The sequence below is a fragment of the Camellia sinensis genome, chromosome 12 (genome assembly GCF_055761805.1).
Source record: "Camellia sinensis isolate YWXY chromosome 12, ASM5576180v1, whole genome shotgun sequence".
NCBI classification, from domain to species: Eukaryota; Viridiplantae; Streptophyta; class Magnoliopsida; order Ericales; family Theaceae; genus Camellia; species Camellia sinensis.
The window spans coordinates 161,837,199-161,851,859 of NC_138972.1; the positions used below are offsets into that span (position 1 = coordinate 161,837,199).

The window sequence follows — 14,661 nt, forward strand, 5'->3', positions numbered from 1 at the left end:
GTTCCAACTCAACCCCAAACATTTCATCAAATTTAGAATTTTTTTAAATCTTTTATCAAATTAAGAATCAATGTACGTTTTATCAAATTATTATTCATAATTGTTAAAATTACAGACCATTTTTACTACCGAACGACCGATTTGATTGTTTCCAAATAACAACCTCTCTATAAAAATTTGTAAAAAAATTAAATTGACCAATTGATTGGCCGGATATCTATCCTCTGTCCAATCGATCAATATTTTGATAAAAACTTATTAAAGTGCGTGATATCAAACAAAATTTTTATCCAAATTTAATGAGAAAAAAAAAACATCTAGGAGATGCTGTTATAAGGTGGTGTACTATATATATATATATATATGTTTTCTTCCACAGCGACTGGGAAAAAAGAGACTGTTGTATGCCTAGAGAAATAAAGCCGAAAACAGGGACTAGAGAGAGAGAGAGAGAGAGATTAACAAATACGCATTCATGGTTTTTATGATTGTAAAACAAGTTCATTGTTTGTATTCAAGGTCCATGTCCCTCCTCAATCTTCGCCTCTTTGTTTTATTCTTCATTCTGTCATCCTCTGCAACTCCTTCTCTCTCCTATGAGCCTCGAAACCATGAAGGTACTTCATCAACAACAAACAAACAACCCATTCTCTCTCTCTCTCTCTCTCTCCCTCTCCTCTTGTTTACCATATTTTTTTTTATGGTTTTGATATGTTTTTCTTTCTTTTTTTTTTTTGGAATATTGTAGTTGAAGCGTTGATTGCTGTAAAAAATGTTCTGAACGACCCCCATGGAGTTCTGAACAACTGGGACGAAGACTCTGTAGACCCATGTAGTTGGGCTATGATTACTTGTTCCCCTGATAATCTTGTTACTGGCCTGTCAGTATTTTCTTCTTCTTCTTCTTCTTCTTCTTCTTCTTCAAAACACACACACACACACACTTATATATACATATATATATTTGCACATGTATTGCATAGTTTATGTTTCATGGGTTAAATACCAAGTGAGCCTTCAATTTATGGGTTTTACAGAGGAGCCCCAAGCGAAGGCATATCAGGAATTTTGTCTGGGATGATAGCTAACCTTACAAACCTCCGACAAGTGTAAGAAATCAGAGCGTATAGATATGTTTGTACAGAGCATATTATATGTTTACAGTTTTCTGATCAAAGCATTCACACCTCAATTTGTGTTTCTCTCTCTCTCTCTCTGTGTCTCCAATTATAAGCGTCCATTTTCTTTCTTATATGGGTCTGTATGTATGTGTATGAATCGTGCAGATTGTTGCAGAACAACAATATCTCCGGAGAAATTCCACCAGAACTCGGATCTCTTCCAAACCTCCAGACCTTGGATCTGTCCAACAATCGGTTATCTGATCACATGCCGGAGTCTCTGGGTCTGTTAAATGCTCTTCTGTATCTGTAAGTACTAGTCTTTTATCTCTTTCTCTCAGTTTTGTAATGGGTTTTCTTTTTCTCTAGTATTGATTACTCCCTGTTTCTGGTCTTCTTTTATACTATGTCATCTTTTCTGACCGTGTGGTTGTTGTTTTTGTCATGTCATGTGTAATGAATGAGTAGAAGGTTGAATAACAATAGCTTGTCTGGAGCCATTCCTCTGTCTTTAGCCAAAGTCCCTCAACTTGCTTTCTTGTGAGTATGCCTCTCTCTCTCTCTCTGTTTCGTTTGTGTTTCTCAGTGTCTTGGAAATCGAAACAACCTGCAATTTTTCTCACTGCTTTTCTAAATCAGAGGTTTTGGTTCAAAATGCATAAGTAAGTTTGTAGTTTGTTTTTTATAATCATTCAGGGATTTGTCTTATAACAATCTCAGTGGACCTGTGCCCAAATTTCCTGCCAGAACATTCAAGTATGGATTCTCTGCACAACTCTTTCTCATACGTTGTGTGGATAGTATGTATTCGTGGCTTTATTTCAGTTACTGATTATTCTTCTCTCATTTTTCATATAGTATTGTGGGTAACCCTCTTATTTGTGGAAGCCACTCGATTCAAGGTTGCTCTGGATCAGCCTTTCCTATTCCTCTTTCCTTCTCTCTTCGTTTATCCCCTGGTATCTCTCTCTCTCTCTCTCTCTCTCTCTCTCTCTCTAAATATATATGTATATATAAGCAATTTATCTCTCTGTTAAATTTATCTTCTACAATATTCTAGGAAAACTTAGCTCCAAGAAACTAGCAATTGCACTTGGGGTCAGCCTGAGCTTTGGCACTCTCATCCTCATAGCAGTTGGGTTCCTGTATTGGAGGAGAATTAAAAATAAAAAGCAAAGCATTCTTGATATCAGTGGTCAGTAACTCACAAGTTCTGTTTAAACGTTACATTTATAAATCAAATTTTAATAAAAACCTTAACAAGTCTTAATTATATATATATATATATATATTTTTGTAGAGGTGCAAGAAGAGGGTCTAATGAACCTGGGCAATCTCAGGAACTTCACATTTAGAGAACTCCAAGTGGCCACGGACAATTTTAGCTCGAAGAACATACTTGGTGCTGGAGGTTTTGGAAATGTGTACAAGGGAAAGTTGAGGGATGGCACAATGGTGGCAGTGAAACGGTTAAAGGACGTGATTGGAACAGCTGGGGAATCGCAATTTAGGACGGAATTGGAAATGATTAGCTTCGCAGTTCACCGAAATTTGTTGCACTTAATGGGATATTGTGCCGCCCCAGTTGAGAGGCTTCTTGTGTATCCTTACATGTCTAATGGAAGTGTGGCCTCAAGGCTTAGAGGTTGGTACCTCTCTTTTACTTCCCCTGCAGTCTCTATTGTCACCACTCACATTCACATGGCATGGGCATGATTCCTCTACTGCATGACCTACCAACTGTGGGTACTTCTTTCACTTTTTAATTTGTTATGGACCACTATGTATCAGGGGCTCCAGACATTTTGATTCCTCACTTTCAAAGCATGTAGTTTGTGGAGCTGGGATCAACCATGCTTAACTAGTTTAGAAATATTGGTGGTTTTGGGGTGATTTTTGTCTTTACTCCAACCTAAACTTGTCTCAAAATGCCAATTTGTTTGGTAACCAATTTTCTAATCGTGGAAGTTCTGCAAAAACCGTTATTTGAAATGAGAACAATTCATTTTAAGTGGAAAACTGAATATCTAGACTATTTGATTTGGATATATTAATAGATAAGTGACAAAAAATTAATTAATTAATTAATTAGAAATATAAAATAAAACAGTTATATTACCAAAACTTTGTTTAGCCTGAAATTATGTGGATGGGAATTCATTTTGCTCCAACCATTTTTATGTCACAGATTTGGGGCATTCTTTTTCCTATTTGACCTGGCATTCTTTAACAAAAATTTGCAAATAGTGAGTTTTCAATTTATGTGTTTGCTTTGTTTGATTTTTCTCAAACTTTCCACATATATGGTAGTTATTAAGTAATCAAAATGGTTTGGGAAATAAAACTTAGCCTACAAAAGAATTTCAGCCATAATGTGAGGAAGATTAAATTCAATTTTTTATTTTGATTTTTAAATTTCTTAGTCTTGATTAAATTTCAATTTCAAGGCATTTCTTAAAAAGTAATACTAAATAAATAAATCTAATTGAACAGTGGTTAAATCAATCGCATCTACTTGGATTTGACATTGACTTGCATTTTACAAGGGGGCTGAATGGCTCCATCTCATATAATGAATGACAAGAGTTCCCAATCTAGAATGGGGCCATAGTCTTTCACTTCTGATGGAGAATATACAAATGCCACCACTTTTACTTTCATTAGCGCTATCAATGGATTCCATTTCATGTAATAGCTCCATTAGTGAGGATGGATGTGTTTGTAAAGCAATATATGAGGGACATATGGATATTCAATTCCCTTTTGGCATCCAGATGTGCACACACACAAAAAAAAAAACTTGTCTATTGTGTGTTGTGCACCACATGTACGAATGTTACATCAATTAAAAAATTGTGCATTCTCTTGATATTATGAGCAGAAGTTGATACATTGTCTCCGTGAAAAGTTTTATTGTTCATGACGGCAAAGAAGGAATAAAGTTTGTGGCATTACTCTCTTATTACCAATTATACTTTATCCCCAACATGCATTTTAACAAAGTTCCCTGTCAACTTGATTATGACAGAAAAACCAACACTAGACTGGCGCACTAGAAAGAAAATTGCAATAGGAGCTGCACGGGGACTTCTCTATCTGCATGAGCAATGTGATCCAAAGATAATCCACAGAGATGTGAAGGCAGCCAACATCCTGTTGGATGACTACTGTGAAGCCGTTGTTGGTGATTTTGGGCTTGCGAAGCTACTTGACCACGGTGACTCCCATGTTACCACAGCTGTCCGTGGTACTGTTGGACATATTGCACCTGAGTATCTCTCCACTGGCCAGTCATCTGAGAAGACTGATGTTTTTGGATTTGGAATTCTCTTGTTGGAGCTCATCACTGGGATGAGAGCTCTTGAATTCGGCAAATCAATTAATCAGAAAGGAGCCATGCTTGAATGGGTAAGTTTCTTCCATTATTAAATTATCAATCTGGTGTATGCGTTGTACATTTGCATGAGATCATCACATTCCAGCTGGGGACTCCATATGGATCCCTGCTTATAGTCCTCCTCCATCATAGTTTATGCTTTCTATTTCATTGTTGAGCGTCACTATGGTCTTCTCTGCTTTTTGTTTGGGCATAGAAATCAAAATACCACTATCAAAGTTTTGCCAAAATGTCTAACCATTTATTCTTGGTCATCCTGTTTGCCTTTTGTTGGGTAATTACTATCTAAAATGCTAAGAATATTTAAATGACTTTAGTCGTGCCACATCCAAAACTCTGTGATTGAGGAAAAAGAATATGAAATGAAATAGTGTCCTTTAAAGAAAAAGAACTTTATCAGTAATGATCTAATAGCTGATGATGACAGTTGCAAAGATCATCCAAATTCAGTAGTTATTGTTTTTTAATTGTTCTGAATCTTAGAATAATTTCTATGTTATTTTCCTGTTAGAGCAGCATGGGAAAATGTTATCAATTCCCACAATTCCATGGGGAAAACATTTAAATGATGCATTTAAGGGTGCATTCAACGATCAGGAATGCCCCTTTTGATTCAAAATAATTTGAAAGTAAAAATGGAGAATTTGTAAACATGATACCACTGACCATACATTTTGTGATTCCAAAGTTCCCTTTCTTTTTCAGTGTTTTCTCGTCTATCAAAGAAGATTAACATGTTTTAAAGGACTATGGACTGCATTACTTCAGGGACGGAGGTACCCTTTGGCCAACGGTGGCCATGCACCCCCCCCCCCCCCATGTTTTCTATAGCCTTTATATATATTATATATTATATATATGTTTGAGGGATAGGTAGTCTATTGGATATACATAATGTTTGGCCCCCCCTTATCTTGAAATCCTAGCTCCGTCCCTACATTACCTTGAGAGGCATTGATGAAATAAATTATGAAAAGACCTATTATTGTTGGAATATATTTAGTTCGTGGTCATAAAGCAATATTAATTATAACAATAATCAAATTCTGCTTGCTTATTCATTGGGAGGAAAAAGGAGAAGAGAAGTTAACCTGAAATGATTGGGAACGGAGTTTCTTTAGCTTTGTACCACAATGAGATATTATTTTCATTGAGGAAGAAGATAGAAGATCGTGCGTGGCATTTGATCACATAGGATTCCATGCAATTTAAGCTATTACATGTAAAGAAGAGAGCGCTGGTTTATTTTTCTTTAACTTGTGTAATTTGATATTCCCAACAAAGTGGGAGATCAACTTTGGGGGGGGGGGGGGGGGGGGGTGGTTGAAATTTGCTTTTGCTTCTAATCTTATTAGCCAAATTACATGACTTGAAGTTGCAAGTTTAATTGGACAAACAAAGCATACTTTGTTTCAGGTGAGAAAAGTGCAGCAAGAAAAGAAAGTAGAGGTGTTGGTGGACAGAGAGCTAGGGTGCAAATATGACCAGATAGAGGTTGGAGAGATGGTGCAGGTGGCTCTACTTTGCACACAATACTTGCCTGCACACCGCCCCAAGATGTCGGAAGTGGTGTGCATGCTCGAGGGGGATGGCCTTGCTGAAAAATGGGCTGCCTCTCACAACCATATTAATCCCAACACAAATTTCTTCCTTGCCAACAAGGAAAGTAAAATTCAGTCAAACCATAGCATGGTCCCAAGGCATGATGACTATGATCATGACTGTTCGAGCATGTTTGGCATGATGGATGATGACCATGATACCCATGCCATGGAACTCTCTGGACCAAGATAGAAGAGAGGAAGGTAGCAACAAAAAAGACATACAGACTGAAGTGGTTTCTTTCTTTCAGATATTCTTTATTAAAAGCCAGAATTAACTTTGTCCTTGAGAAGAAAAAGAGAGGTAAAGAGGGCTCTAACCATCTCTTTCTCATCACTTACTTTTTCTAGTTTGGATTTCTATTGTAAATATTTGTTCTTTCCTAAGCCCAAGTCACTCACCTTGATTGGATAGGTTCAACACCAGTGTAAAACTTAGTCTCTATGTCTTTGTGATTTTTGTTTTAGTTTGGTTTGACTGGAATTGTGGTGTAAATACATGCCCTTTAAAATCCTCCAAAAGTAGTAGAAGATGTAGCAGTTGTTTTTGGAGTTTTCTTATTTTTTATTTTTTGGTAATAATACCAAATTAATGTTATTTTGATACAGTTTTTTCAAATTCAAATTGTTTTAAAGTTATGTTTCTCGAATACAAGTTGTCCTTTCAAGTCGCCTTTTGTCATGGAAAAACAAAGATTTTGATTAGTTTATTGTGAATTTTTTTAAGTTGTGTTTTAGAAATATGATTTTAAAAAGCGGTTTGAATTTGAAAATTTAGTTCAAAATAATTCATATTTGAGAAATTTATTTTAAAAAAAGGAGAAAAAATTAGTAAACAGAATAATGTAGCTTGCATACTTGGCTTGTAAATGGAGGGGATGGGAGGGAACATCGTCAGGTGCTTTGGTAGCCTGTTCTGAGGTGTGAGACAAGTGAGGGAGTGAAGACTGAAACAGGAAGCAAAAGGGTTTTGACTAAAAGTTGGCACCCATTGTTCTAGCCATCTCTTTCTGTGACGGTGGTGTTGTATGTCTGTATTGTCTATAGTGTTATTTTTGTATTTTCTGAAAATGATGTTTGAGACAATCTTATTTTCCCTCTCTTCTTTTACATTTTTCTTAAAACGACAATGTTTTGGGATACTATATGCAATACACTACAAGGATTCAAATTCACTGGATTGGGTAGTGTAGTGGATAGTCTCAGAAAGGAAAATTATATCAAACTCCATAATTTTGGTGTAATACTCCGAAGTAAATATATTTACTTATTGTAATAGTTTTTGTTAGCAGATATTTGGTTTGATTTGTTTTCTTTTCTTCTAAGTTAATCTTTTTCTTGGTGACCAAGAATCATCCAAGCAACTTTCTATACTTTTTCTCCAAGGATCCTCCAAGTCAAGTCTTCAAGTCTTCCAAAAAAATTGTCCACCAATTTCCTTTCCTATTCTTATCCACCAAGTCTCCAAGAAAACTTGACCACCAAGAATATTTGCCCTCCAAGTTACCTCTCCTATAAATTGAGCCTTTCACCTCTCTTATTGTGAGCTCAAGCTTCTTATTTGTGAGATTATCAGGCAAATAAAAAAGGGTGTACGTGATAAAGCTTTGGGTTCAACCAATTGCAGTGGCGAAGCCAAGAAATTAAATCAGAAGGGGCACTTATTAATTATAACATTGAAAATTTTTACAAAATATTTCATATAAATTTTTACGATTGGCTTTAAGAAAGATAAATATATATATATATATATTATTTGTAATTAGTATATTATGGATAATATATATAAAAAAAAAGAGTCATGGATATAAGTTTAAAATAAATTATATAATGATAAAATAATTTTTTATACAAAATTTGAATAAAAATTCAATATAATAGTAATATCACGTCATCATTGACATATAATATCACCAACCAATAGTAAAGAAACACATAGAAGATAAACCCCACATAGCAAATGTATCTAACAATTCAATAAATTCCAAATTTTTATTGAGATTAATTATAATTATATGTCAATAACGATAGACATCACGATTGTATTGAAATTTTCATAGATAATAATATGACTTATCGTAATATCTTTATTTTCAATAAAAAAAATAACCATTATTATTCTCATAATTTTAAAAATGTCATTGATATTCCACTCTAAATAATATTTTATAATTTTTTTGTTTAAAATATTTTCTTTATATTTACACACACACAAAAAAATAAATAAATAATTCCAAAATCCAAGGGGGGCACGTGACCTCCCTGGTCTAGCTGTGGCTCCGCCACTGACCAATTGTGCTGTATTGGTTAACCATACAACTTAGTCGGGCTGTTGTATCCTGGGAGGACAAGTCATGGTTTTTTCTACTGCACCGATATGAGGCTTTGCCTAACCGCAGAGAATTTGAATCTCCTTAAAGAGAGTGAATTTTCCGTACCTCAGCCCTTACAATAGTTATTGTAATTTTTTTTTTATTTGTAATTTTTGGTATTTTATTTATAATTATCATCTATAGTTTTGATGTATTTACTTGCATTGCATTTGAACTTAAGAAAAGCCCAAAATAAATATATATTTTCTTTTCTTTTCTTGGACATGTTTTACAAATATAATATTAGTTCAAAACTTCCAGTATTAATCACATTGCCTGTTTGGCGTATGTGTTTTACTTCAAATAATTTTACGAATACACTTTGCTGTCCTTTAAGAAAAGAAGAAAAACTCCCTTCAGGAAATAAATAAATAAAAACTGAGATTGGTCCTTAAGTCATAGAATCAGAGTTTTGAATTGGAAATTTCTTGGGGCCCAAATGTGCAATTTCGTTATAGCCCAGTTTGGACTCCACAACGTGTCCATAGTTTTTGGCTGTTTCTGGATCTGTATTTTAATTTGCTACTCTGCTTTGATCTTCAAATGAATGAAATTTATTGGGGCCAAAACACACCCTAAATTAAAAGATCAATATGTTATTCATAATTTTATTTCTTACTTTATTTTCTCACTTCTAAACACAAAACAATGGAGTTCACAACACCCTGTGTTCATCTCATCAGATAAACATAATATGTAAATGCATTGTCACAACTTGTACCCTAGTGTCACCTGAAGACAAAAAGTTTGTAAATGCAAAATTCTGTAGCTTGATGAATTAAACAAACAGTGCACATGAAATTGTAGCATCGCATTCATCAGCAATGAAAAAATAGCACAGGTTGAGCACATTAACTACATCCAGTCTTTCATGAAGAAACAATAATCACCAATCGACAAGATCGATAGGGGGGAAAATGAAAGCATCAATAGCAAAATTGTTATTGAATGATTCTGCTTGCTTTGCAGATTCAAAAAACTCCGTTTACATTTCCTCTCAATTGTTTGAAGCGACTTTTAAAAGAACTAGTTTCTTTATTAACGACTTCATTTGATTACCACTGAACCTTATAACCAAAACCAAGTCCATAGCTTTTTCAACACTATAAATAACACAAAACTTCAGCTACAGTACCAAATACATTAAGCAGAGCATAAAACAAGGTCAGGCCACTACTTGAGGACTGAAGGTTAAAGCACCTGATAAAAAACACTAGACAACCCACTATAGTGTCATCATGGGTTTACTTGAAGAGCAATCATAGTGAAAAATCTCTTGCTTTTTGTTCCATAGTGTCACATTGAAAGAAGAAAAATTATACAAAATAACACAATGGAGCATCTATAAGATCATATGAAAAGGCTACAGACCAAAATTTATATTGCCTGGAAATTAACAGTGAAGACTCTTTAGACAAATGATACATCTCAACAACTGGTAATTAGATTGGTAAATAATTGTAACACTAAAAGCGAAGGATGTAACCGAATGTGTACAACGCAAACAACAAAAACAACTGACCATTACATACATAGAGAAACAATAGTCTCCAAGATTCATCATTCATGCGACATTAAAAAACACTATCTTGTTGTGACAAAGCCAGTAACTCAGGCAATGTGCTTATCATTTTTAACAGGATCTCTTCTCTTAACCCTGTTCCTCATCATCTTAGCCCACCTTCCAAAAAGATTGGAGGCCTCAAACTTTCCCGAGAACTTCATCTTTTGGGACAACTCCTCTAGTATGTCAGGTTCGCCAATTCTAGAGAAATCAGCAGCAAACTTGTTGTAATCAAGTTGAGGAGCTTTCATTCCTTTCTCTATCATTTCCTCCACATATTTACAAGCTTCCTCTGATCTTCCCTGCCTTATAAGCCCTCCAATTAAGACAATGTAAGAATTATCATCAGGGCAACATCCCTTCCGAATCATCTCTGCCCAAACTGCACAACCCATATCGTAATTTTTCGTCTGAAAGTAGGACTTCATCATCATATTGTAAGTGTGGATTGTTGGTTGAAAACCACTTTGAATCATCTTTTTGTAAATCCTAACTGCATCATCCGGCATTTGCCTATTTGTCATCAATTTAATCAAGGCATTGTAAGTTTGCACATCTGGTGGGCATCCTTTTTCTTTCATCTCCTTCAACAATCCATAAACTTTGTCCATCTTCTTTTGATTCCCAAACCCGGTAATCAAACATGTATAAACTGCAGCATCCGGCTCACAGCCATAATCAAGCATCTCCTCAAAGTATTCAACAGCTTCTCTCATCTTCATTTGCTTGCATAAATCCCTAATCAAGATTGTATAGCTTCGAACACTAGGACATGGGCCCTTGGACTTCATGACCTCAAACAACTTGATCGCATCAGACCTCTTTCTACACCTCAACAACCCTTCAAGCATTGTATGATGGGCAACAATATCCGGTTTGAAACCTTTATCAGTCATATCATTCCACACCTTCCCTGCCTCCATTAAATTCTTCACCCTGCACCACCCATTAAGCAAAACCGTATAGGTCCTCAAATTCGGTGTAAATCTCTCTTTCAAACTTTCAAACAAGAGTTGAGCTTCCTTTCCAAGTTTTGCTCTCCCAAGTGAATCAAGCAAACAATTAATGGTATCAACGCCAACTTTGAATTTATACTTTTTCATCAATTCAAAAATCCCAACTGCTTTCTTCCTCTCTTGAGCCTCTGCAAAGGCTTTAATTGCAATCTGAAAAGTCTCCAATGTGAGCAGCTCTCTCTCACCCATTTCTTCAAGCACTATCACCATGGTTTCGAATTGCCTAGCTTTCCCAAGTATCAACATCATCTTATTGTACGTCCTGGAATTGTGGGAGTAGCCAGGGCTAGGCCTCTGCCCTGCCCAGCAGAAGAAGCGAAAGGCCGGACGCCTAGCGTGGCGGAACCGTTCCAACACTTGGACAACCAGATCATGGTTGAGAATGACCCCACACTCATCCAAAACAGCCTCCATATTCCGATCCAAAGCAAACAATTCGTCGACCACCTTGCATACCCTATCAACTTCTTTCCAATCCGCCATGGAATTGACATTTTCACAGTGAACACCCTCGCAATTCTCAACATCCGCGGTCTCGGAATCAGAATCCCCATTTGAAACCCTACTACATAAACCTCTATTAGTAGTAATCGTAGGAGGAGGAGGAGGGGTTGGAGGAGCTAGGAAGAGGGTTTGCAACTTTTCTTGTAGAGGACGGAGGAGAGAGAGTGGAGGGGGGTGTGGCATAAGATGTGGAACTTGACAATTAAGACGATGGAGAGTAGAATGAGGAGGAGAATGATGCAGACGAGAGAGGGACAGAGAGCTACCATGCATATGGAGGACAACTTGCCTTGGGCTTCCTCCTCCTGCTGCTGCTCCGGGCGTGGGCGTGGTGGTTTGTCTCCGATCGACATAGCGTAAGGAGGATTGGAAGAGTTGGCCATTTGGGTTGAAATTGGGATACAAAGATGTAGATGTAGATGTAGATGTAGATGATGATGTTGACGTTGATGATAGTGATCTAATAAAGATGAAGTCTTTATTGAGGAGGAAGAGGAGGATGAGTTGTTGTTGTTGTTGTTGTTGTTTTTTCAGCAGCATAAATGTAAGAGTAAGAGCCATTTGAAATCCATTAATCGTAACAACAATAAAAAGCCGATGCAAATTGGCAGATCAAGGCGAGGAGCAACGTTGGTTGTGGCGGTGGTTGGATGGAATGGGATGGGATGGGATGGGGAGATCGGAGATCTCTACCAGAAGAGAATGATGAGTAAGTAGATGATGCTGGTAGCTAGGATTAGGTGAACAAGTAAAGTAAAAGGGCAGGAATGAATGAATGAATACAAGGCGCCGTCTAGTTGGCAAGAGTACGCTCTTCCCTTTACAGATTAGGTTTGAATTTCTTACTGTTTAATTAAAAGTTTGATAGTGTGGGTGAATTGATTAGCGTCTTATGGTTTGTTTTGCAAGGATAAAAGTCCGACGGTATTTAACTTGTAAGAATGAATCTTTAAGTCCCATCTTCAGCATTCTGGATATTAAACCCAAAAAAATATAAAATAATGGATGGTATGGATCAAGTGAAAACACCTCTCGAGACTTTTAACAGCCGGCCCAACCCCAGCCTTTCCCACTACGGCCCAATTACAAATACTGTTTTGATTTTTACATTTTTTCTATTTATATTTTTAAAAGTTATAAACAAAACCTTTATTTTTCTTCAAAATTTATAAATGCTTTAAAAAATTAACTACATTTTTGCAACTAAAAATAAATTTTTTCATTTGTTTTTAAAAAAGAAGAAGCTTTTATTCATTTGTTTTCACAGTCCTTCCAACTGTCACTCACCTTCTATCGTTATTGTTGTTAGCACATCCAGCTATGCCTCTTTAATAATCTTGATAGTTGTTCTTTTCTTTTCCAACTATTTTTTTTTGTTTTTTTAGCAAACTTTATTTGAGTTTTTTCAATTTTTTTGAGCTTTTATTAAATCCTTCAATATTAATTGAACCTGCAAAAATAAAAATTAAAAAATTGTGATTCTTTTAACTAAATATCAAACTCAATGAGAAGGTCCATTTTTGCTGAGACGCACGATTATAGTTTATTGAAATCATAAGTGACATAATGGTTTTGACTATCATAGTCTAACTGAAGAGGGCTCCAAAGAAACATGGGTTTCAATATGTATATATACGAAATAATTTATCATAATATAATACGTTTATTTGCTGCATTTCTTAACATGTAAAAAAATAATATTTAGAAATTAAAAGTTAATTATGATTTTTTTGCTACACAATATATAAAATTTTAGGATAAATTATAAATACACCCCTTGAGGTTTGCATAAAATACGAATTGTGGTTTGAAAAATTACAAATACCTCCCTATCAGAATTTTTTGTTTAACAGGATTAATTAAAAAAGTGAAATTTTTAACTGTTCACCTATACAATAATAAAATTATTTGAATTATTAATTGAAATAAAAATTTAACATTATTAAAGACTGTTAATTAACTTGATGATTTATTAAAAAAATGACCTATTTATTATGAAATTAAAAACTTTAAGGGACATAATATAATTTCTAAAATTGCAACGAGAATTTTATAATTTAAGTAAATCTCAGAGAATGTATTTATAATTTACTCAAAATTTTAAATTAAAAATATAATAAATAATTTCATGAATTACACCAAACATTCTTATACATAGATAGTTGCGCGCACTAAAAAATATATGTACTATATATAAATTATGATATTTATAATATTTGTTATTACAAACGTAATTTAAATTATTTTTAGTCATATTTAAAAAATAATAATGGGTTATAACTAAATTTTTTTTAATATTATAATCAAAACAATATCATGTTGCCCAAAAATTAACCTAAGAGGGGATAAATTAGGTTTCTACAAATTAAATTTAATAATACCCCAATAAAATTAACTACTAGTACAACAAATTATTAACAAGTACAATGATGAACTTAGTAGTAAATAATCAAGTAAAATAATAATGAAGTATAACTAGCATACAAGGTAAATCAAATGATTAGCACATGAATATTAGATAGATATAGCAGTAATAGGAAAGTAAAGAGATTAGGGAAGATGAGACAAATAGATTTATAATGGTTAGGCTTCAACCAAGCTTACATCCACTCCTCAAGTTTCACTTGAGATTTTTCACTATCTTCTAGCTTCACAGGGTGTTAACAACCTTTTCACATATGGAGCAATCCTTCACAAATTTTACACGGACTTTCTAAGTCAAGAATACTGAGTGTACTACGCTTTTACAAGGTTGAAAAGAATGTGTTTTTGCTTTCACAGAAAGTTACAATAATTATCTCTCAAAGATAGATATAAAAATGAAACTCTAGTTTTTTTGTAAACCTCACACAGGAAAGATGAGCTTAATGCTACAAGGCTCAGTGTATAATTTCTGAGAGAGGATGTAAACAAAAATTGAAAAACACTTCTCAAATAATTTTTTAGAGACTAGATGTGAGTGATTATAAATTAAAGAATATTTTCTAATTTATTTTTTTTCCTGTGTAACTTGTTTACATTAGAGGCTTTCGTATATATAATGAAACTTATAGCCGTTGTATTCATTTGAATTTATAGTCATTTAT

The 14,661-nt window shown here is 34.6% G+C and overlaps 2 protein-coding genes across 3 annotated transcripts; one reads left to right on the plus strand and one right to left on the minus strand.

The window, feature by feature from the left end:
• Positions 1-288: 288 nt before the first annotated feature.
• On the plus strand, positions 289-6,641 carry LOC114262012 (protein CLAVATA3 INSENSITIVE RECEPTOR KINASE 2). Of its 2 annotated transcripts, XM_082896671.1 has the most exons (11): positions 289-617; positions 749-881; positions 1,038-1,109; positions 1,287-1,430; positions 1,590-1,661; positions 1,818-1,877; positions 1,980-2,080; positions 2,182-2,316; positions 2,422-2,766; positions 4,150-4,529; positions 5,935-6,641. In XM_082896671.1, exons 1-11 carry the CDS (start codon positions 476-478, stop codon positions 6,310-6,312), a joined length of 1,962 nt encoding a protein of 653 aa, XP_082752797.1. In that variant the 5' UTR covers positions 289-475; the 3' UTR covers positions 6,313-6,641. The 2 variants fall into 2 exon arrangements, with proteins under 2 accessions (XP_082752797.1, XP_082752798.1); XM_082896672.1 differs by lacking the exon at positions 1,818-1,877 and having other exon boundaries at positions 358-617.
• Positions 6,642-9,844: 3,203 nt separating this feature from the next.
• On the minus strand, positions 9,845-12,492 carry LOC114262013 (uncharacterized). The gene has a single exon (XM_028202344.2). The coding sequence runs from the start codon at positions 12,134-12,136 to the stop codon at positions 10,103-10,105; it is 2,034 nt and encodes a 677-aa protein (XP_028058145.2). The 5' UTR covers positions 12,137-12,492; the 3' UTR covers positions 9,845-10,102.
• Between the last annotated feature and the right edge of the window lie 2,169 nt (positions 12,493-14,661).